This window comes from Schistocerca gregaria, chromosome 9 (assembly GCF_023897955.1).
Source record: "Schistocerca gregaria isolate iqSchGreg1 chromosome 9, iqSchGreg1.2, whole genome shotgun sequence".
Classification (NCBI taxonomy): Eukaryota; Metazoa; Arthropoda; class Insecta; order Orthoptera; family Acrididae; genus Schistocerca; species Schistocerca gregaria.
Window position 1 is genome coordinate 191,544,306 of NC_064928.1, and position 22,711 is coordinate 191,567,016.

General features: G+C 40.9%; 1 protein-coding gene across 1 annotated transcript in view; it reads right to left on the minus strand.

Annotated features, from left to right (window-relative positions):
* The window catches only part of LOC126292260 (uncharacterized), a 949,965-nt gene extending 932,742 nt beyond the window's left edge, over positions 1–17,223 (minus strand). The window contains exon 1 of the mRNA XM_049986160.1: positions 15,360–17,223. Coding sequence (XP_049842117.1) covers positions 15,360–15,367 — 8 coding nt within the window. The 5' untranslated portion in view covers positions 15,368–17,223. The remainder of the gene's footprint in view (positions 1–15,359) is intronic.
* Positions 17,224–22,711: the final 5,488 nt, after the last annotated feature.

Genomic DNA, 22,711 nt, shown 5'->3' on the forward strand with positions numbered 1-22,711 from the left:
ATCTAATTCCCCCAGCATCACCCGATTTAATTTGACTACATTCCATAATCCTCGTTTTGCTTTTGTTGATGTTCATCTTATATCCTCCTTTCAAGACACTGTCCATTCCGTTCAACTGGCCTTCCAAGTCCTTTGCCGTCTCTGACAGAATAACAATGTCATCGGCAAACCTCAAAGTTTTTACTTCTTCTCCATGAATTTTAATACCTACTCCAAATTTTTCTTTTGTTTCCTTTACTGCTTGCTCAATATACAGATTGAATAACATCGGGGAGAGGCTACAACCATGTCTCACTCCTTTCCCAACCACTGCTTCCCTTTCATGCCCCTCGACTCTAATAACTGCCATCTGGTTTCTGTACAAATTGTAAATAGCCTTTCGCACCCTGTATTTTACCCCGGCCACTTTTAGAATTTGAAAGAGAGTATTCCAGTCAACATTGTCAAAAGCTTTCTCTAAGTCTACAAATGCTAGAAACGTATGAATAGACGTAGTCACATTTTAAAAAATGCGGTACATAAGTACGACATCTTGGTGTTGATAAACCACCTTCAAGCTGTCTCTCCGCCGTTCCACTCTCGAACGGCGAGCGGGAGAAACGAGCACTTAAATTTTTCTGTGCGAGCTCTGATTTCTCTTATTTTATAGTGATGATCATTTCTCTGTATGTAGGTGGGTGCCAACAGAATGTTTTCGCAATAGGTGAAGAAAACTGGTGATTGAAATTTCATGAGAAGATCCCGAAGCAACGAAAAACGCCTTTGTTTTAATGACTGCCACTCCAATTCACGTATCTGTCTGTGACATTATCTCCCCTATTTCTTTGTACTTTTTCGATGTCATCCGTCAGTCCCACCTGATGCGGATCCCATACCGCACAGCAATACTCCAGAATAGGGCGGACAAGCGTGGTGTAAGCCGTCTCGTTAGTAGACCTGTTGCACCTTCTAAGTGTTCTGCCAATGATTCGCAATCTTTGGTTTGCTCTATCCACAATATTATCTATGTGATCGTTCCAATTTAGGTTATTTGTAATTGCCATCCCAAAGTATTTAGTTGGACTTACAGCCTTCAGATTTGTGTGGCATTTCGCGTAATCGAAATTTAGCTGATTTCTTTTAGTACTGATGTGAACAACTTTACACTTTTCTTTATTCAGGGTCAATTGTCACTGACGGTAAATGACAGCATCATCTGCGAACTATCTAAGACGGCTACTCAGATTGTCTCCTATGTCGTTAATATAGATCAGAAACAACAGAGGGCCTATAACACTTCCTTGGGGAACGCTGGATATTAATTCTGTTTTTCTCGATGACTTTCCATCTATTACTACGAATTGTGACCTTGCTGACAGGAAATCACGAATCCAGCCGCACAACTAAGGCTACATTCCGTAGGCACGCAGTTTGGTTAGAAGACGCTTGTGAGGAACGGTGTCGAAAGCCTTCTGGAAATCTAAAAATATGGAATCAATTTGACATCCCCTGTCGATAGCACTTACTACTTTATGAGTATGAAGAGCTATTTGTGTTTCACAAGAACGATATTTTCTGAAACCGTGTTGACTGTGTGTCAATAAATCGTTTTCTGCGAGGTAATTCACTATGTTCGAACACAGTATAGGTTCCAAAACCCTACTGAAAATCGCAGTTAGTGATATAGGCCTGTAATTCAGCGGATTACTCCTAATTCCCTTTTTGGGTATTGGTGTCACTTGAGAAATTTTCCAGCCTTTAGGTCCGGATCATTGTGTGAGCTACTGATTGTATCTAATTGGTAAATATGGAACTATTATCACATACTCTGAGAGGAACCTGACTGGTATACAATCTGGACCGGAGGCCTTGCCTTATTAAGTGATTTAAGCTGCTTCGTTACTCAGAGGATATCTACTTGTATGTTTCTCATCTTGGCAGTTGTTCTTGATTGGAATTCAGGAATATCATCCAGCATCACAAATTTAATTACGTAAATCAATGCAAAATTACAATGGAACATTCTAGACAGACAGAGAAAAGTTCACAAATTCTATGCAGTTCCGAGACCGGACTGATCGCGTGTTGTAGATGGAACTATTATGCAAATGAAAAAATTAAAAGTAGCTGCATCCAGCTGTAACTGTGTTGTTTGCGCGATTTCTTCCAATGAAAAACAGAAAGCTCGGTTCTTGATGCAGTGGCTCCACATGCAAACCTTAGTACATTAAATATTAATTCGTTTCGTAGACGTAAAAAATCATCAGTATTTGTAACAGGGCAGATGTCTGAAGGCGCTCGAGAATCAGCTAAGAAATAAATTACCAAATTTCGAGAAAATTTCGCAAGAAAACATTCCCGAGTCAGAACAATAGAAGACATTATTTAACGCTTCTCAGTAACATCTATTCCGTTTATTTCGAGTTTGTGTGAATTAGCTAGAAAAAGCTCAAAGTCGTTGCTCCAGGAAACTGTCTTACTGTTACTTAAAGCGGCAAATGCACAGAAAGCTCTACCGATCTGAGTTGAATCACCTGATAGTGACTCAGATTATTCTTTGGACAACTTTTAATTAACCTAATGTAAATATCTATTATTGTATTGTACAATATGTGTACTGATTTTGTACTTTTTATTTGACTGTGGTTCATGTTAGATTCGCCACTTTTCATTTGAAATTTAGGCGTCGGGTTCGTAATAAGCGACTCCGAGTGGTGCCTTTCTGCCATATTTACAACGGTTTCGACTTTTCGCCAGCTTTCTGGGCTTTGGCGTCAGTGCACGCTGCCTCTGTGAATTGCTGCACTCTTTGTCGTTGTTGCCATGTCGCTGCCGTGTTTCCGATTCGTCGTAGAGCAACATGAGCCGGAGGTGCTTCTGTTTCTTCTCTTACTGAACTAGAAAGCCAAAAATAGAGAACTGAATAGGAAATTCTGGCTGCTTTTGTTTTTACAATAGGGAGGAGCTAAGGGTGTCTTTCATACACGACCTTCAACACTACGACAGGAAATTAATTTCATCCTTTATTTCCGAATGTCGTCTTGATCATCCGACGACCGTTTTTCCATGGTTGAACTTCCTATGCACGTAACATGTACCAACGTGCGACCTTGCATTCCAGCTACTGAGAAGCTTGCTTTCACATACAGGGTGTTTCAAAAATGACCGGTATATTTGAAACGGCAATACAAACTAAACGAGCAGCGATAGAAATACACCGTTTGTTGCAATATGCTTGGGACAACAGTACATTTTCAGGCAGACAAACTTTCGAAATTACAGTAGTTACAATTGTCAACAATAGATGGCGCTGCGGTCTGGGAAACTCTATAGTACGATATTTTCCACACATCCACCATGCGTAGCAATAATATGGCGTAGTCTCTGAATGAAATTACCCGAAACCTTTGACAACGTGTCTGGCGGAATGCCTTCACATGCTGATGAGATATACTGCTTCAGCTGTTCAATTGTTTCTGGATTCTGGCGGTACACCTGGTCTTTCAAGTGTCCCCACAGAAAGAAGTCACAGGGGTTCATGTCTGGCGAATAGGGAGGCCAATCCACGCCGCCTCCTGTATGTTTCGGATAGCCCAAAGCAATCACACGATCATCGAAATATTCATTCAGAAATTAAAGACGTCGGCCGTGCGATGTGGCCGGGCACCATCTTGCATAAACCACGAGGTGTTCGCAGTGTCGTCTAAGGCAGTTTGTACCGCCACAAATTCACGACGAATGTCCAGATAGCGTGATGCAGTAATCGTTTCGGATCTGAAAAATGGGCCAATGATTCCTCTGGAAGAAATGGCGGCCCAGACCAGTACTTTTTGAGGATGCAGGGACGATGGGACTGCAACATGGGGCTTTTCGGTTCCCCATATGCGCCAGTTCTGTTTATTGACGAAGCCGTCCAGGTAAAAATAAGCTTCGTCAGTAAACCAAAAGCTGCCCACATGCATATCGCCGTCATCAATCCTGTGCACTATATCGTTAGCGAATGTCTCTCGTGCAGCAATGATAGCGGCGCTGAGGGTTTGCTGCATTTGAATTTTGTATGGATGAGGCGATACGTGGACGCTGGCGTCATTTGGACCGCAGCTGCAACACGGCGAACGGAAACCAGAGCCCGCTGTTGGATCACCTGCTGCACTAGCTGCGAGTTGCCCTCTGTGGTTGCCGTACGCGGTCGCCCTACCTTTCCAGCATGTTCATCCGTCACGTTCCCAGTCCGTTGAAATTTTTCAAACAGATCCTTTATTGTATCGCTTTTCGGTCCTTTGGTTACATTAAACCTCCGTTGAAAACTTCGTCTTGTTGCAACAACACTGTGTTCTAGGCGGTGGAGTTCCAACAACAGAAAAATCCTCTGTTCTAAGGAATAAACCATGTTGTCCACAGCACACTTGCACGTTGTGAACAGCACACGCTTACAGCAGAAAGACGACGTACAGAATGGCGCACCCACAGACTGCGTTGTCTTCTACATCTTTCACATCACTTGCAGCGCCATCTGTTGTTGAAAATTGTAACTACTGTAGTTTCGAAAGTTTGTCCGCCTGAAAATGTACTGTTGTCCCAAGCATATTGCAACAAACGGTGTATTTCTATCGCTGCTCGTTTAGTTTTTATTGCCGTTTCAAATATACCGGTCATTTTTGAAACACCCTGTAAATACATAAATAGTTTATACTCATATCCAATCGAAAATTTATGAGGGTTGTTTGAAAAGTTCTCGGATTTTAATACAAACAGACCATTTACCTCACTGATACTCATTTATTTTTCAACGTAATAAGCGCTAGCGATGCGAAAAACCGACCAGTTAAAATCCATACCAGCATTTTAGTTCTTAATAACCGGTATTTTTCAATATTTGTTTGGTCTTGGGTATAAGACGTTCTTATTTTGTACTATAAGTGGATAAAGAAATCAGTACATTAATCTGATATAGCACCAATGTTAAAAAATGGTTACCGAATGAAATGCAACTTCACTTTCAGAATCCTTTACTATCCACAAGCAGTGATCCTTTCGTCTTTTGGGAGCAGAGTAAAAAGTGTATGCAAAGGCTTTTCAGTTGTAGCCCAAAAATATTTATCTTCAGTATGAAATTCTGTGGCTTCTAATACCATAGTATCGTTTCTGAATGATATTGCTTCTGATGAAATGAGTTGACTTAGAGATCAAAACATTATAGAATGAATATTTATGAAGAGATTAGACAATAAATATGGGCCAGTGGAGTAATTCATGATTAAATTTTTAATTACTGCAGGAAATGTTTTCAGTTGATATCATATTTTTACTATTGTCTAAATTGTTGGTTTGAATTTTCTAGAAAAGCATTTTAAATGTTGTAGGCAAAATATCAATTTTGTTTAAATTCTTTTTATAGAGTAAAAAAATATTTGACTACAAAACTAGTTTTTCATTGAAAATAATTAAAGAAAAAGAACACTATAAATTTTACACAGAGGCTTATTATTTGTCTGCCATTTCTAGGAAATAGTAAGACAAAATGGAAATTATGGCTACAGTCATAAATTAAAAATTAAGCAATTGATTCATAGTATATAATAAAAATAGAAAACAGCTGATCAGCAGCTTGTGTCTACGTAGTAGGCTTTTATCTGCTAGCAGCCCATAGAAACGGACAACGTAACACAAAATCTGAGTTCTCCAAGCTCAGTTTTCACCCTTAAGCATTGACAATTCGTAATGCGCCAGTGGTGGTATGATCCTCGATTATAACATCATTTTTGAGCAGGGTTTTGAAAAATTAGAATCAATAAGAGAACAATGGTGATGTTTTTTAATATTGAACCCCTAATTACTTTTGGGAAAAAGCAATGAACTGTGGACGGACTAAGTTTTCTTATATTTACCTATTTTATTTGATACTTTGTTATGCCATCTGGCCCAGGTGCTTTTCGTTCTTTAACTCTAACACCACAGAAGTTGGAAACTTAGAAAAGGATACTCTACTTCTGTTAATCACCTGCTTTAGAAGGCCTTAGTTACAAGGCGAAACCTGAAGTATTACATCACATCCACAAGGGAAGGAAGATGAACTGTCTTGAAATTATGAAAATTAACAAACACATGTCTATCAACCCAAGGACAGTACTGAATGACCAGACACAGATCTTAGTCACCACTTTTACCTACAGATACTACTCACAATCCCATGCCAGCCATGTTGTAAATTACCCCTCTTACTCATGTGCTCCTGTTCCTTTATTTCAGTTATTATAAAATCTCTTCTTGCGCTTAAAATTTTTTCTTTGTGTAATCACACCTGCATCACCTAGATGCTTATATCACTATTATATCTTAACTGTTTGTAATTTATGATCTATTAAAGACAAGATTATTTTGTTCTGCCACATCTTTGCAATATCTCATCAATGCTTATTGTTCAGTTATGTTCTTCTATGTACAATGCTTGTAATTTGTCTGTAGTTCATTAGTTAATGTGTTACATATTTCATCTTAGTTAAATAATCTTACATTGCATTTACACTGAAATAACCTTGTTTTATTCCTATTCTGATATTAGCACCTCCATCCCTGGAAATGGAGATATTATGTACATGCACTAGTTTAAAATCTTTGATCCAACCAAGTTTTCTGAACCACATCCTTCTCTTTGTACCTGATGATGTCGCATCAGCCGAAAATCAGTTTGTGTAACAAATAATAAATATTGAAGAGTATTACACCACTGTTGTGAGTGTTTCCTTCATAATTTAAAACAGTTACTTAAATGGAATGTGTGTCCAAATTGCACATTTTTTGCTGCTTTCCTTTTTTTTATTTCCCTTTCAGTTATTGTTTCTGGTTATTTAAATGCGAGGGTAATCGCAAAATTAAGGATTTTTTTTGTAGGTACAGTACTCTGTGTGACAGTTGGTCACACTGTTATGAAGAGAGCTTCACGCGCTGTGTGTAAACAAATGCACGCCGCGCTGAGGCGCTCAGTCTTGGCCCGGCAGCCGTTGAGAATGGAGCTCCCGTTGGATGTTACCGCCAAGTACGAATTGAGCGCAGTTATTCGGTTTCTGAACGCAAAGGGCACTGCGCCGACTGAAATCCATCGCCAATTGACGGGTGTGTGTGGTGAGGCGTGCATGGATGTCAAAAATCTTCGTAAGTGATGTAGAGAGTTTGCAGCTGGTCGGACCGAAATTCACGACGAACAAACGAGCGGGAGACCGTCAATTTCTGAGGAGACAGTGTTGAAGGTTGAGCAAAGCATGCGTGAAGATCGGCGGATCACCCTGGATGATCTCTGCACGTTGGTTCCTGAGGTTTACGAAGCACCGCTCACAAAATTTTAACAGAAACATTTAACTGCCGGAAGGTCATGTAGGCAGTGTAATAGGGAAACCATGCTGCAATGTCACTGGCTGATAGCGTCACGAAATCGACATATCAGACGTTCCATTGTCGTGACAAGTTGTCTAGAGCACTGGTTTGGCACTCGAGTAATTGGGTAAAACGCGTCGAAATTACAGAGACCTGGTAAAAGTGAAAATATTGATGAAAAATGTCTTAAATTGGGGAATATACTACAAAAATGATTGATATAGAGCTCTGATCTCACCAGTTTGCTCATTAAATCATCGACAACAGTATTATAAAAAAGGTAGTAGTTTTACTTAGTTGGATGGTAGAAAATAATGAGAAGGGAGGGGATGCGAATTGTATCTTCCTGTCGGGAGTAAAAATAACGTAATATCACAGTCTAAAATGACAGTCGCAACACTCCGTCTCATATCTGTCAGCCTGGCGATAGCAGTGCCCCAAGCGGCCAGCAAGGACACTTCTGAATACGATATCAGATTAGTGGGAATACTAAGGTACATGTTGATTTGTGACATAGTTTTTACAATAGGTTGTGTGTGTAGTACCATAAACATCGACCACAAGTACAAAATTACACCACATTTGTGATTAAATTTTCCTGAGAACCCTGGAAGATACGAAATAGCGCATTAGGGGACAGTTTATGTATGATTCTCTCGTAACGTACAGACGTTTACTCGATAACGTCGTTTTCAACCAACACCAAAAAATTGGTAGTTAACACCAAAAGACCTGATCTTTTACAAACAAACGTTGTATATCGAACAGAATAGAGTTTTGTTCGCTACACTTTCAGACAAATCAGTACGGTAATGTGGAACTTAGTTAACCTATATGGAATGTAATTCCTACCTCACTGAACTTATCAAATAAGCCACCACAAGTGTAGCTTAAGCGAAAACCTTACAGACCTAATAATACATCGTCAAAAGCAATAAAACTATTTCCCAGTACAGGAAAAACTAATTCCACAATTGTTGCTAAGCCTTAGCCACCAACGGCAGAAATGATCAACACATTCGCTTTTAAAACAAAATTAATTACATTTCCAAAAATAATCGTGTATTAGAACGTCGAATGAAGTATAAAAAAAGGGCGAATTATTGGACTCCATAAAAAAATTTTGAGCTACTAATGTACGTGTCTATTGGCTGTGATAATAAAAACAAAATTACATACTTCTCATTCGTGTAATGTGTTTGTATTCTCTTCCTCTCAGTGGAATAAGATTTGAAAATAGACACATTCGAAAGTATTTCTTCATGAATGAGTTGTAGTTTACGTCATTGAATCATTGTGAACAGGCTGTTTTTACAATTATTTCACGATAATTCGTACCTCTTGGCAACTTAGTAACGCATGAGACGCAAAAATATAACCACTATTCCGCTAACTAAGTAGAAAATGATTAAAAACAAACATTATCCTTTCTCGCCGCTTGGAGCGCTAGTGTCACTCCGGCTGTCATAAGGTAACAACTTTCGCACCAGCGAGTGTTGTGATTGTCTTTATTTACAACACAGGGTTATTCTAAATGACTGACCCAATTTCAAAAAGTCGTATGCATTCAAATCCAAAATGAACCAGCTTTATACCAATGAAAAGAGGAAGAATCAAATCTTTTGGTGGTGGCGTCGCATGAGCGGGCGGTGATGGCTTCAGAAACGGTCGGTAGATTCCGCTCTCTCCCCTTCTTCAGTCTGGAACCGTGCGACCGCTACGGTCGCAGGTTCGATTCCTGCCTCGGGCATGGATGTGTGTGACGTCCTTAGGTTAGTTAGGTTTAAGTAGTTTTAAGTTCTAGGGGACTGTAATGGGAATCACGTACCTGGACATCTTGATTCAAATGGCTCTGAGCACTATGGGACTTAACAGCTGTGGTCATCAGTCCCCTAGAACTCAGAACTACTTAAACCTAACTAACCTAAGGACATCACACACATCCATGCCCGAGGCAGGATTCGAACCTGTGACCGTAACAGTCACACGGTTCCTGGACATCTTGGAACAAGGACTGTTCCCTCAAGTTATGGAAGATTCCCAGGACTCAATTTTCGAACAGGATGGAGCTGTTCCGCATTGGCACCGTGATTTGTGAGGTTTTTGAATAACTCCCTTCGTGAGCACTGGATCTGTTGCAGGGGTTTGAGGACCTGGCTCTGCAGTTCTAGCCACCGAAATCTTCTGATCTCACACCGTGCGACCATTTCTTATAGGTTTATATGAAGGAAGCTGTTTACGTCCCGCCTCTACCAACCACTCTGAACGACCTGCGGAACCGGATCACTGCTGCTGTGCACTCAGTAACAGCAGATACACTACTCACGTCTGTGGGACGAGTTTGGCTACCGTGTCCGTGTTTGCCATGCAGCCAACGGTGGCCATAGTGAAAATTTATGACATTTATCGCACTCCTAATTATTAAAAAACTAATTAATTACAAATTATTACAACAAGGCACGCCGATCTTGACACAATGGAAGAAACCCTGACATCCGATCTGTCTGCCCTGGCAGTATACTTCCGTAAATGGAGGCTTAGGCCTAATGCCACGAAGACAGAACTAACTTGCTTCCATCTCAATAACAGAGAAGCCGACAGAGCTCTGGAAGTATACTTTGATGACACACAAGGAGCCAAAATACCTAGGGGTCACGTTAGACACAACGTTGTCATTTAAACCACACATTACAAAAACAGCTGCCAAGGTGAGAACAAGAAAGAACCTTATCCATAAACTCTGTGGAACCACCTGGGAATCAACGACAACTGTGCTGAACCTGGTATACTCTGGCAGAATACTGTGCACCACTATGGCTAAACAGTACCAAAGTGAACTAAATCGATGTTGAACTTAACAACACCAAGTGCATTATTTCATGAACTGTTAGGTGTACACCTAACATATGGCTACTTGTCCTGAATCATATACCATCCCCAAAAATGTGACGAGAAGCAGCCTTGGTCAAGGAATACAACAAGATCGAAGCAAACCCTGGACTATTGGTACCCATAGGTATACCTGATCAGAGTATCAAGAGGCTTCGTTCAAGACATCATCCTCTTGCTCTCTACAGCCCCTCTGGGGCTGACATCAAAACTTGGAAAAGAGAATTACTCCAGATATTCCCAGCTAATGCCTTGTATTACTGAGTGAGTTCCTGGGTGTGATCAGCCCCGCAAGATCTTGTCAACTCTGAACCGACTAAGAACTTGGCTTGAAAGATGTGCTGACTCACTCTCCAAATGGGGACTGCTGTCTTCGTCAGCATGTGACTGCAGCGTGCCTAAGCAGACCATCTAACACATCAGAGACGCATGCAGTACTAGAGCATTCAATGGGTACTTTGAAGAATTTCTCATGGCATCCAAAAATCCATTGAATATATACAAGCACTAGATGTTTGGCTGTGAATATATGTCATGTTACGTAATGTAGAATAACGTGATCCAATATTGAAATGTACTTAAATGCCATACGCTAAATAAATAAAGTCAGGTATTTCGCTATTGTTCCAGGGTGTGTGTTTGTGTGTGTGTGTGTGTGTGTGTGTGTGTGTGTGTGTGTGTGTGTGTGTGGAGGGGGGGTCAGTCTTTCCGAGAAATACATTTAATGGCTTGCAGGAAGCATCCTATCCGTAAGTCTTCTGTCCATCTGATTTCTGGAAACAGTAAATCACAGCCAGCTGATACCTGCATCTGGCCATTCTGATTTAGGTTCCCCATGATTTCCGTAAATCGTTCAAGTCAAATTCCAGGATGGTTCCTTCAAATGGCATGGCCGCTATCCTTCTCCACTATTCACTAATCTTAGCTTGTGCTCTAATGACCTCATTGTCGACGAGACGTTAAACACTAATCTCCTCCTGCCACCAGATAGATCTCTTTGTGTACCATCAATGACAGGTTAGAATAGTTTTGGAAAACTACCGTCACTACCTATGGGAGGGAGGGAGGGAAGAGGGGTTAGGACTGGAGGTTACACGGGTTCTAAACTGCTTAATCTGTATCCATACGTCGAGGTGAACACACGTGCTACCACTCTCTTCTGGTGAGATCCTTTGGGCTCAGTTTTTCGGTAGTTCTGTAATTATAATGGTTTTTTCACAGTTCCCAATGCGTGTGTTGTATTTTGCTCCCATTTTTGCAAATGGTGTTTTTTTTTACGACAATTTCGATGTGTAGTTAGACCAGTGAAGCATTTTCTATCAATTTTGATAGCGTGTATTGGCCTTCCTACAAAAAATGGCTCTAAGTACTATGAGATTTAACATCCGAGATGATCGGTCCCCTAGACTTAGAACTACTTTAACCTAACTAACCTAAGACATCACACACAACCACGCCCGAGGCAGGATTCGAACCTGTGACCGTAGCAGCAGCGCGGTTCCGGACTGAAGCGCCTAGAACCGCTCTGTCATAGCGGCCGGCTGGCCTTTCTACACTTCAGTGACAGTTTGTTGCCATATCCCTTCTTACCATGTATGTGTGTATGTGTGTGTGTGTGTGTGTGTGTGTGTGTATACAAGTTCCTCAGTGGCTGTGCACTTGTGGATAGGTGCAGTGAACTCTTCATATAATTCAGTGATAGTTTGCTGTGCTATCCCTTCTTACTGCGTGTCTGGGTATAAATTCCTCAATAGCTATGCTCTTGTAAATCGGTAGGAGCCAATTATTCTGGCAGCATCTCTAGGACAGTTTCAGGCCAATTTCGAGGGGTATTGTGGGTTTAACACACATCAAGGTGAACACACGCGCATACTAACACAGTTGGCAGTTGATAGAGTGCTGACACATTATCTGCGTATCCAGTTATGCTGGGAACTGATGTGATTATATATAGGGATCATATCAACCCATACCGCATCAACAACAGCCTTAATATGGCGCAGTGAAGCGTTGAAATTGGTTGCAACAAAATAAAATCATAAGGACGACTCTAGGTGTTATTTTGTCACAATAGTGAACGGCCGTCGTCCCAAAGACCTCCTGCCAAAAGGATGGACATACAAAAACAAAAGCTGGTATCCCAGTCTCCATTTAACCTATATAGCTCAACGCTAGAGTAATGATGCACTTACGGTGTTGGTGGCTTTTCTGTTGCATGTTGGAGTTGGTAACTATATGTGCGGTGAATTGACGGGAAGTGGACATGACATATGATGAGTCAGATAGGATAAAATGGCAGAACTCACAAGAAAATGGTTTTCGATTAACTTTGTATGGGGAGAAGTGATGGGAGCAAGTAGGTGATAGTACTCTTAATTAAATCACAGGAGAAAGTGGGGGGGGATTAATTTTTTTAATAAAATCGTGAGAGAAAGTAGGTTGATCAATGATTGTTAATAGCAGAATAGCACTTTTGGTATAGAGAGTTCGCAAGAAAAATTTACACACACTTTAAGAAACGAGAAGTATTACTTATGTGTTTAATTTATATTTAATAATTGATCACACACGTTGTCCAACCTTCAGTTTAGCACATGGTTACTTTAAATGTTCAAAATTTCACCGTTGGCAGCTATACACATAACAGAATAACAAGTCGTCGCCGCCGCATCTGCGTTAATTAATGTTACTGTGGAGATCGCTGCACATGTCTCTGTAATGTCCTGGCGAAGCTCCTCCAGTGTGCCTGGATTATGTCGACAGACGTTATCTCTCTCAGTTCCCCACAAGTAAAACTCCATAGGTGTTAGATCCGGTGACCATGGAGGGAACTCAATGGGCCCTCTTCGCCCAGTCCAATGCCCCAGAAATTGGTTATCCAGGAAAGCTCATACAGCTAGGTGGTAGTGTCGTGACACTCAGTCCCGTTGGTAGTAAACCTCTTGATCAGCTCCATAAAGCGCACATACACCTGGCAAAATTGATGTGCATAACATGTACACTTCTCTAGTGACAGTAGCATCAAAGAAAAAAAGTCCTACTAAGCCTCTAGATTATAGTCAACACCACACATGAAGCCTTGGTACATTGACGGCTTTATTCACAAACATGCGGATTTTCGAGTGCCCAGTACACACTGTAATGCCGATTCATGGTTCCATAAAGTTTGAATTGTGCCTCGTCACTCCACACTAGCTTCATCACAAATTGTTTGTCATCAGTTACCACTTGCTGATACCATTCACAAAATTGCGTTCAGCGACTAGGATCGTCATTAATCTCGTGCAGTAATTGTGGGGTGTAAACATTCCACTTTGCAGCTTTCAGAATTCTTCGTATACTTGTGCTTCTAAACCCCACTCCACGTGCACATTGCATAGAAGACTTCTGTGGAGAATTAACAAACGTTTATAACACGAGATCCGAAGAAGTAAGACTTGTAGCTGCACGCAGTCGTCCTGATCTTCCTTTGTGAATATCACAAGTCGTTCCATGAAATTTAAACTTGTCAATGATGTATTTAATTGCTAGGCAGGTTGGTGGTTCTGTTTGACTCCCACCGCCACTGACGTTACACTTCAACGTCGTTATCAAACTTGAAAAACCACTTCACAATAAATTTTGTTGGTCGAATGTCAATCGCGCTCCAGCCATCTTGGTTTCGCAATACTGAGATGAACGTACTAACATCTGTTGAGCCAAAGACCATACTACAACACACTCTTAACTCAAATCGAACGACAATGTCGATATCTCAGCAGAGCCTAACAAAGAGTGTATGCATTTTTCTGGCGAACTCTGTATTAATAAATATTGATCCACCTACTTTAACCTGTAATTTAATTAAAAACATTGATCTGCTTAATCATTTGTTATCCATGCACATATGAGTATAGTTTAAATTTTACTATATATTCCGTTTTGTTATGCTCAATATGCCATAATGTGCTACCACATATTTTTATACACGCCACATCATGACTACTGTAGCACACTAAATAACACAATAAGATACTTCGCAAACGCATCGCCACGACATAATTAAATCGTTAGAGGACCCTACCTATTCATACTCTGCGCCCTCTACAACATTTCACTTCCACTCCAAAACACACACACAGCAGCTTGATGACGTCATACAACACATCGCAAATACGTCAGGGTCAATGTATCCTTGAATCAAGCATACAGGTCATTCACAAAACCCTGCATTGAAATGAACTGAATTGTTCTCAATTTCTGACCTGTCAAGGCTACAATTATTTTAATTACACTGCTTCTGTGAACAACTCGCTGTTAGGAAGCCATTATCAGACGTAATTCGGATCTTAAATGCATATTTGATCCATTAATATGACATATTTGGCCTCGTAAACGTAACTTCATTTCTGTTACATGTTTCGAATAACCGAGAAGTGAAATATGTGATGTGGAAAGACTGCTTTCGGAATCCAGCAATTTCCTTAATACGGAGTGACGAAACTAATGTCCTCTTCCCAAAAACGCTGAGAACACATTTTGCTATATCTGGACGGCTTGGAATAATTCCTTCTCACAGTGTTCAACCAGAGCGCTCTTTCATATGTATTTGTAGGAAATCTAAAGTAAATTTAAAGAAATAAAATCACTACAGTAAAAGTAATCAGCACAACTAAAATTGGTATATATAAAAGAATGTATCGCTTAAACGAGCTCCCTCACGAATGAAATGTGTTTCCTTTACACTTATCTGAATGTCTAGTACACCTGTAAATGATGCAAGCCGGCCTTTATTATTATTATTATTATTATTATTAAAACACTTCCAGCAGAAGCTAATGTTTGGGGCCTATTAACATGGCAGACGTCGGCTTCAACTTAGTCATGACATCTCCCCGTATTGTACCTCCATTAATAATAAAGAAGGAAAGAAAAACAAATATTTTCAATATTCTTTTGTCTTCCTGTTAGCGCATACCACACCATCATTACGTTATGGGACGAAGCCGCCATCCGGTATCGGTAGGTTCAATTGACCCAAAAACCGTACATCGATACACTAGTTATATTTGGAGAGGTGCGTGTCATCATCCCCACAGGCTATAAACACAAATATGAAAATGTAGTTTAACGTTACTCACCACTCCATCAGCCGTCGGCACCAAGAGGGAAGTAGTCGTTGTTGCTCCGTTGTTTCCTTCTTCTTTCCCTTGGCCTTCAGCTCGTTCGTCGTCCCCTTCTGCGAGTGTATCCAGGAGGTACGACAACACAGGTGTTACACACGGCGAGCCGTTGGCCACACGTATAAACATCAGCGGGCAGCAGAATTCCTCAGGGTGTTTCCGCGAGTGTGACGTAATCAAACATGCGCGGAGCACTCACACACCGAACCTCACCGAAAAAGTATCGGTGTAGTAACGGTTTCGTCAAACAATTTATTCTGAAAACTCACTTTTCTTCCAAGTCACTTGTCTACGATGTGCCGAATACGACATTTTCGCACGCATTAATAACATCAAAAATTTAAGCAGAATCCATGTTCAGTTCCACTTCTACGTAATTGCTACGGCTTATTCAAAGTGTAAAGCAAATAAGATATTCGAACGAGTGATTAGAGCATGAAAAACAACGTTAATCTCTTTTACTGCGCTCACACGAAAATTGTCAACGCGACAGATAAGGAAGAAACAGGGGTTAAAAATTTGCCTACGAATAGTTTAAACAGTTTTCACTTCGAGCATATTTGAAACTGTTTGACGCGCAACATACTTATTCGCGCTGTAATAGTGATGTGTTAATTATTCTGCAGTCGATTTACTACGAAAATAATCTTATTTTCTGAGCGTCAGATCCAAACCTTTCATTTCAGGAATTAGTTGGATGAAACAGTAGCAAATAAAGAGCGATTAAAGGCCAGAAAGATATATTTACTGTACGCGGTTTTACATCACTAGTTAAAGCGTTTCGTAGAATTGTTGACGGCGATATTTTTATTTGAAACTAAATAACAGCGCACTCCCTACGTTACTTGTTTCAGCCATAAATAGTAAGAAATGGTTTCATATTAACGCCTTCAGTTAGGTGCAGAACGATGAACTGTTTTTTATTGTAAAAGGGCAATATTCACTACGGACTGATGACTTTCACGAGATCGAAGGGCAAATTAAATATCTCGAAGGTAACGAGGTTTTTAAAGTTGAACGTACCGCTGTCGATCGTCAGGTGTTCACAAATAATTGACTGTCAAGTTTTCTTCGTTCTCTTTCACACAGAGCCATGAAGCATTTCCGTCAGTACCGCGTGGTACATAACACAAGGGAGATATTCTCATTCAGAACATCGAGATCACACATATAGTTGACGAGAATCCGTAAATTTCAGTTCAGATTGGAACGACAATGACAGGATTTGTTCACCATCCACAACGATCCTCACAGTTACGCTAGCACTTACGAATTCACTTCCGTGTGAACGTTACAACAGCGCTTTGACAACACACACAATGACCACAGATGTTCCCAGGCTTAGCAAGGAATAAGAGCGTCAATAGACGCATCTCGCTCCAAATAAACCGTTTTCACTCACGTCCGCATTACACGGTAGTAGTTACCTCCTGCCGTCGCATTTCGCAACGAAATGTCGTCAAACGCTTAGTCTCATTCCTTAAATGGCTACATTGGTGGGGAAAGGAAGAAAAATCCTCATTCAGCTGTCACTGTGATTCAGTAGGCACTCTCCTGAAGGCAGTCGGTTCACTTTGCGAAGTTTCTCTGCGGATATGTAGGACAACGCGCACACGCATTCACCCCTCGGGCGACGGCAAAATGTCACGGCGCGGAAGCAAGACGCGAGGAAACGGAAAGCGGAGAACACACCGAGCCGCGTTTCGCGAACTCCGACGCGAGAGCCGCGAAGCGCACGCTAACGGCCCGCGGACTACACTGACGCAGCTGACATAACCGGGCCCGCTGCCGGCAGCACGCTTGCGGGACAGTCTTTGCGACTGAAGTGCCTTGCGGCCCGCCTGCGTCACTGCCCCGCGTTGTCTGGCACGCTCGCTTGTTTGAAAAGCGCGGCCGGGATTCGTCACATACAGGTGACAGTCATCTGTGGCGAGAGGAATGCCGCTGTGACGTCACGGGCGTCGGCCGCTTCGCCGCTCGCGTAAACGAGCGGTGTTTTACTAGGAAGGATCTGCGCATGCCCAGAAAAGGATAGCGGGCACACACAACAACAAAAAAGAGAAACGCAACTCCCGTGTTAAAAGGGGAAATCGCAGGCCGACAGCAGCGCCTCAAGTGGTATGGAGATGAACTAAAATATGAAAACAATTCGGGTTGCATCACCTCCCCCTAGTTTACTTACGTTGTAAGTTTTTGTTTTTTTAAAAATTCTATTAACTTGTTATTCTGGGTGTGCTATGTAATTATTTTGGCTGGCATCATAAAATAATTGAAACACAGCTATAGAACACTGTACTACAGCAGAGAGAAACCTATTTTGTAATATTTTCAGTCTGATTTTTGACGTTTGCGTCCGACAGACAAGAAAACATGATAGGAGCAGCGACTGTCAGGCGCAAAAGTCAAAAATAGACTTTTAAATTGATGTGCTTATATTTTTATCTATCAACACGTAAAAGCTCTAGCATGTTTTATGGTTCATAACAACAAGATGCAACACTTGAAACAGAGTAAGTCGAAACAATCTTGAAGTGCAAATAATTGAAGTAAAAGAAAAATAACATTGTGAAACGTCCCCTTAGAACAATTATACAAGACTGTGCTTAAACTGACACACAATATTGTTTAGCGCAACGCAATCTGACTTTTAAAAAATTCCTACAAAAGAGTGGCCCTGACTAACATTAACCTATACCTTTCACAAATCACTTACCTCACAAAAATCTTCGTTACTCGAACTACTGCAATACAGCGAGCGCCACTACTGAAAGCTAAATAAAAGATTCAAACTACGGAAGGCACTAACTACTGATAGGCATAGTTAGCGAATGAAAGATTTTAATAGATAACAAACAATGTATTTACCTTAATAGTCAAAAAAAGCCTATTAGTAAGAGAATAAGCAGCAATTAAAGAGGTTAAATTACGAAATATTTATCACAGTATTAATTAATGAAGAATTCTAAAATTTGTTACAACTATGCTTCAGGACTATAAGTTCTGAGTAACTGCCCAGAAATCTTGCACTACTGACTTAATTTCTTAAAAAGTTTCCTACATCTTACTACTGTAAATGCTTCAACACAAAAAAGAAAATGTTAAGTACCAAAAGCAGGAAAGGTGGATAAATAAAGTGAAATGAAAACACTGAATTGAAAGCAAACAAGAACAGTTGCCATAGCACCACTAGTGCTTGGTAGGCACAATTCACTATTAACAACAGTGTCACCAGATTCACTACCGATTTTAGCAATTTCACAAGGAACACCTGTCACATGTTTTGGAAACACACCCCTGTTTAGCCTATGCCTGCTTTTATTCATAAAATCTTCTTCGAAAAAATGATCTTCACAAACAAAATAAGAAGCGCAGTTCACAACTGGTGACAGTTTACAAACACTCTTCCACTTTAGAAGCAACTCTTGAGGTTGTTTTGGAAACTTGTAAAATTGCTTGTTGCAAATTTCCTCCGTTGAACCCATGTAAAAGCCAGATGAACAGCCAGGAAACTTGCAGGAGTATTTCAACGCCAATCTGTTGTGTTGAATATTCTGAAAAAAAACAACATAAGGCTTCATAAAATAAAACTACTACAGACATTTCAAAGTTATTTAAATAAAGAAACGGAAACCACACTGCTTAATTCACGATAGAAGAGAATACATTTCATTTATGGGCTACGACATTATTTAACGAAAAATTAAATGTGTTACCTTACAATTAATTTTGGACATTTTTCAGCATGAAATCTCTTCAATTCCACGGTGAACTTTATGAATTTAAAGTAAAACCTGTTTATAATGAAGATGAGTAGTATGTAAATACGTAACAAATACAAAGACGACAGTAACCAAGGACCACATTCTTCAGTGCAGAGCAAGACGATAGAATATCTCAAAACAACCACCATTGGAGTTTAGACAGCTCTCATTGGTCAATTCCAGCTTCGTTTGACCCCTAGCGCCTCTAGTGGTCTGGAATGGAACTATGTGGCTTGTTGCCTCTTCGCCCACATAGCTTTCACCCCTGTGTGTGGGCATCGAGAGACCTCGACAGGCGATCTTATTTTCAGAAGGCTTTGTCCCAAATTGTCACATTATTCTATTAGGGGGAGTCCGCACCACCCAAAATGACAAAATTTGACATTTCTACTTTAATACAGATCATGAAAATATGAATATTTTTGCTTAGTTCGGTGTAGTTTTTTTAGTGTCCTGGAGTCGGCAGGAAAGAACTAACGATCAAGTTTGAGCACACTTTATTTAACTAAAACCCCTTCTTGACGTGCACTAATTTCCAAACTCAAGAACAACAAGAGACAGTAATTCTTGTGGTGTCAAAAGCCAGATAAAAGTTACAAGACAATGAAAAGAAATAACAGCAATCTAACACTACGCTACACAATTACAGGGTGGATTTACGTCCAACAAGATACAAATTTCTACCAGTGTCTACTTGGCCAGAGACTAGGTATTGGCCGGAGCTGTCCTAGCTGTTGGTACATACTGCTGGTCTGACTTTAGTGGTGTGCTTGTAACACCGCTTCTGCAGAATGATACACTTAGTCACATTAGTTCCAATTAGTGGATCTCTGCCATGGCTTTTCACCAAGTAGTGCCTTGTTTACGAGGAAAGTCTGTTGCTTACATTCACTGACGATGTTTTGTTAAGAGCTCTTGAAGGGAGGTTGGCAGCCCACCTTGCTTGCCTGTTCTGCGGGCCCTCTAACTGATAAGGGGCTGCGACGACAGTTTAACTGAATTGATATCTTCAATTTTTGTAGTCGTGTCTTCCTTACTTGCGTGTAATATTATGGTATATTGATAATTTTTAATTATGGGCCGTCTAACAGCAACTGAATAAAACACAGTTTTAGTGCCATACGCGTTCCGCCTTTATTATTTGCAAGGCATCATCAGTGGCAGGCTGCATGGGCAATTTCCTAGGCGCTACATTCTGGATCCGCGCGACCGCTACGGTCGCAGGTTCGAATTCTGCCTCGGGTATGGATGTGTGTGATGTCCTTAGGTTAGTTAGGTTTAAGTAGTTCTAAATTCTAGGGGACTGATGACCTCAGAAGTTAAGTCCCACAGTGCTCAGAGCCATTTGAACCATTTGAATAATTTCCTACATATTACGCTCCTGTTTCATTTTTGGTCTTGCTCTTCTTCTTGTGAATGACAATTTGCTGTTTTTTCCCCACATTCCACAGCACTATGAACTGAACGCTTGTTTCAATGCAACGAAAACTGCACAGATCTCACGATGAATATCGATCGCTTAAAAGCTAAGAAATCTTATAACAGCCCGTACTTCACAGTCGGCGGGACTCACTATTACCGGAGGCATCTTAATCACTCAGTACACAACGCAAACAAGGAAGAATCAGACTGCAATGGCGTCAGTGCGTAGATTAAGGTACAGGTTTTCATGCAAAAATAAAATTGTTGACATATCTTAGCACGTCTTTTTCGAATTTCAAAATGGTACTTACTTATAAAAACAGCCTCGTATTTAGGGAAAAAGATCACAACTTTTTACCTAACTGGCAATTTAAAGTGATTGTGGAGCAATCACATTCACAGAAAATGAGAGAACGAGCGGTAAAAATCTCATCTGTATATACTCAACAGTTCTTGAGGAAACTGGGCATTTATATAGCCAATTTAACACTGTCAAGAAGAGGTGGTACGACTCCCCGTAAACTAGCCGCTCTCTTCATTAACCCGCGACTGTCTGCGACGAGCCAAATATATTCTACAAAGACTGCTTCGGATGAACACTACTTTGCAAATTATAGCCTAAAGGAATTAAGAGAATTTGAAGTTCGGAGGGAAGGGGTTTAACTATGACATACACTGCGCAAAAGAAGTACCACTTTTGCGAAACCCCATAGTTGTCTCATTGTGACGCGTAAGTTAAGTAAGGTGCCTGCAACCTTTCTCTTGAGTGGTGCAAAAGCGTGGCGCTCTGCGACTTCACCTTCAAAATGGTTCAAATGGTTCTAAGCACTATGGGACTTAACATCTGAGGTCATCAGTCCTCTAGACTTAGAACTACTTAAACCTAACTAACCTACGGACATGACACACATCCATGCCCGAGGCAGCATTCGAACCTGCGACTGCAGCAGCAGCGCAGTTCCGGACTGATGCGTGTAGAACAGCTCGGCCACATCGGCCGGCGACTTCACCTTCAGGGGCGGTGACCCTTCAGACAGCAAGGTGTCAGTGCACTGAAAAGAAAGACCGCAGCTCAGAAGTTCATGTGAGGTTTAAGGTGGGTTAATGATGTCACATTGGCACCAGATTTCACCATGATTCATGCCAACGCCATGGAGGACGTGTCTCACATGAAGGGGTTGTCACACCACCTCTTACCCATATTTCGTCCCTTATTTCTATGCGTCTGCAATGAAGATCATTACTGTGACACCTAGCTCTGAAATCACGCAGTTTTCTTGTGCGCAGTCAAGGAAAACATTTCAGACCCACTGCTGCTCCGAATCGGTAGGAAAAAGTGGCGTAAAGGGTTTTTATGAAACCACTCTTTCCCTTGGGGCATTGATTTCCACTCATTTTGCGGTCGAAAACGACAGTTCGCAGTGCTATGAGCAACAGGGCGACATTGTTCAAAAATGGTTCAAATGGCTCTGAGCACTATGGGACTTAACATCTATGGTCATCAGTCCCCTAGAACTTAGAACTAATTAAACCTAACTAACCTAAGGACATCACACAACACCCAGTCATCACGAGGCAGAGAAAATCCCTGACTCCGCCGGAAATCGAACCCGGGAACCCGGTCGTGGGAAGCGAGAACGCTACCGCGCGACCACGAGATGCGGACGGCGACATTGTTAACAAAGTTCGAAACTGCTGACAACCCCCAGACGATTCAGCTTCTAACGCGTCCTCTTATGTTATTATGTTTTGCTATTGTTATTGCTAGAAAAATCTTTATTCAGTTGGACGTCCAAATTTTGAAATAAAAGTTATTGTGGATGTCGCGTAATAAATATTTCGCGTGAAGCGCTGTTGCGACACAGGCAAAGATCAATTGTAGAAACTAAGCCACTAAATACTACAAATAATGTTGTTAAAGAATATGAGCCGACTGAGTACATCAAATAAGAGGGCACGTACATTCGCGAATGAGTGGTAAAAAAAAAAAAAAATATTAATACTGTGTAGGAAATGAGTCTTAAATATAGTTACCCTTGTACACACTCAAATGTATGCGAACATACGAACGGGATAGAGGCACGTACATTTTGAGTGCAATCATCCCCCGTGGCCTGGATAAAAGGA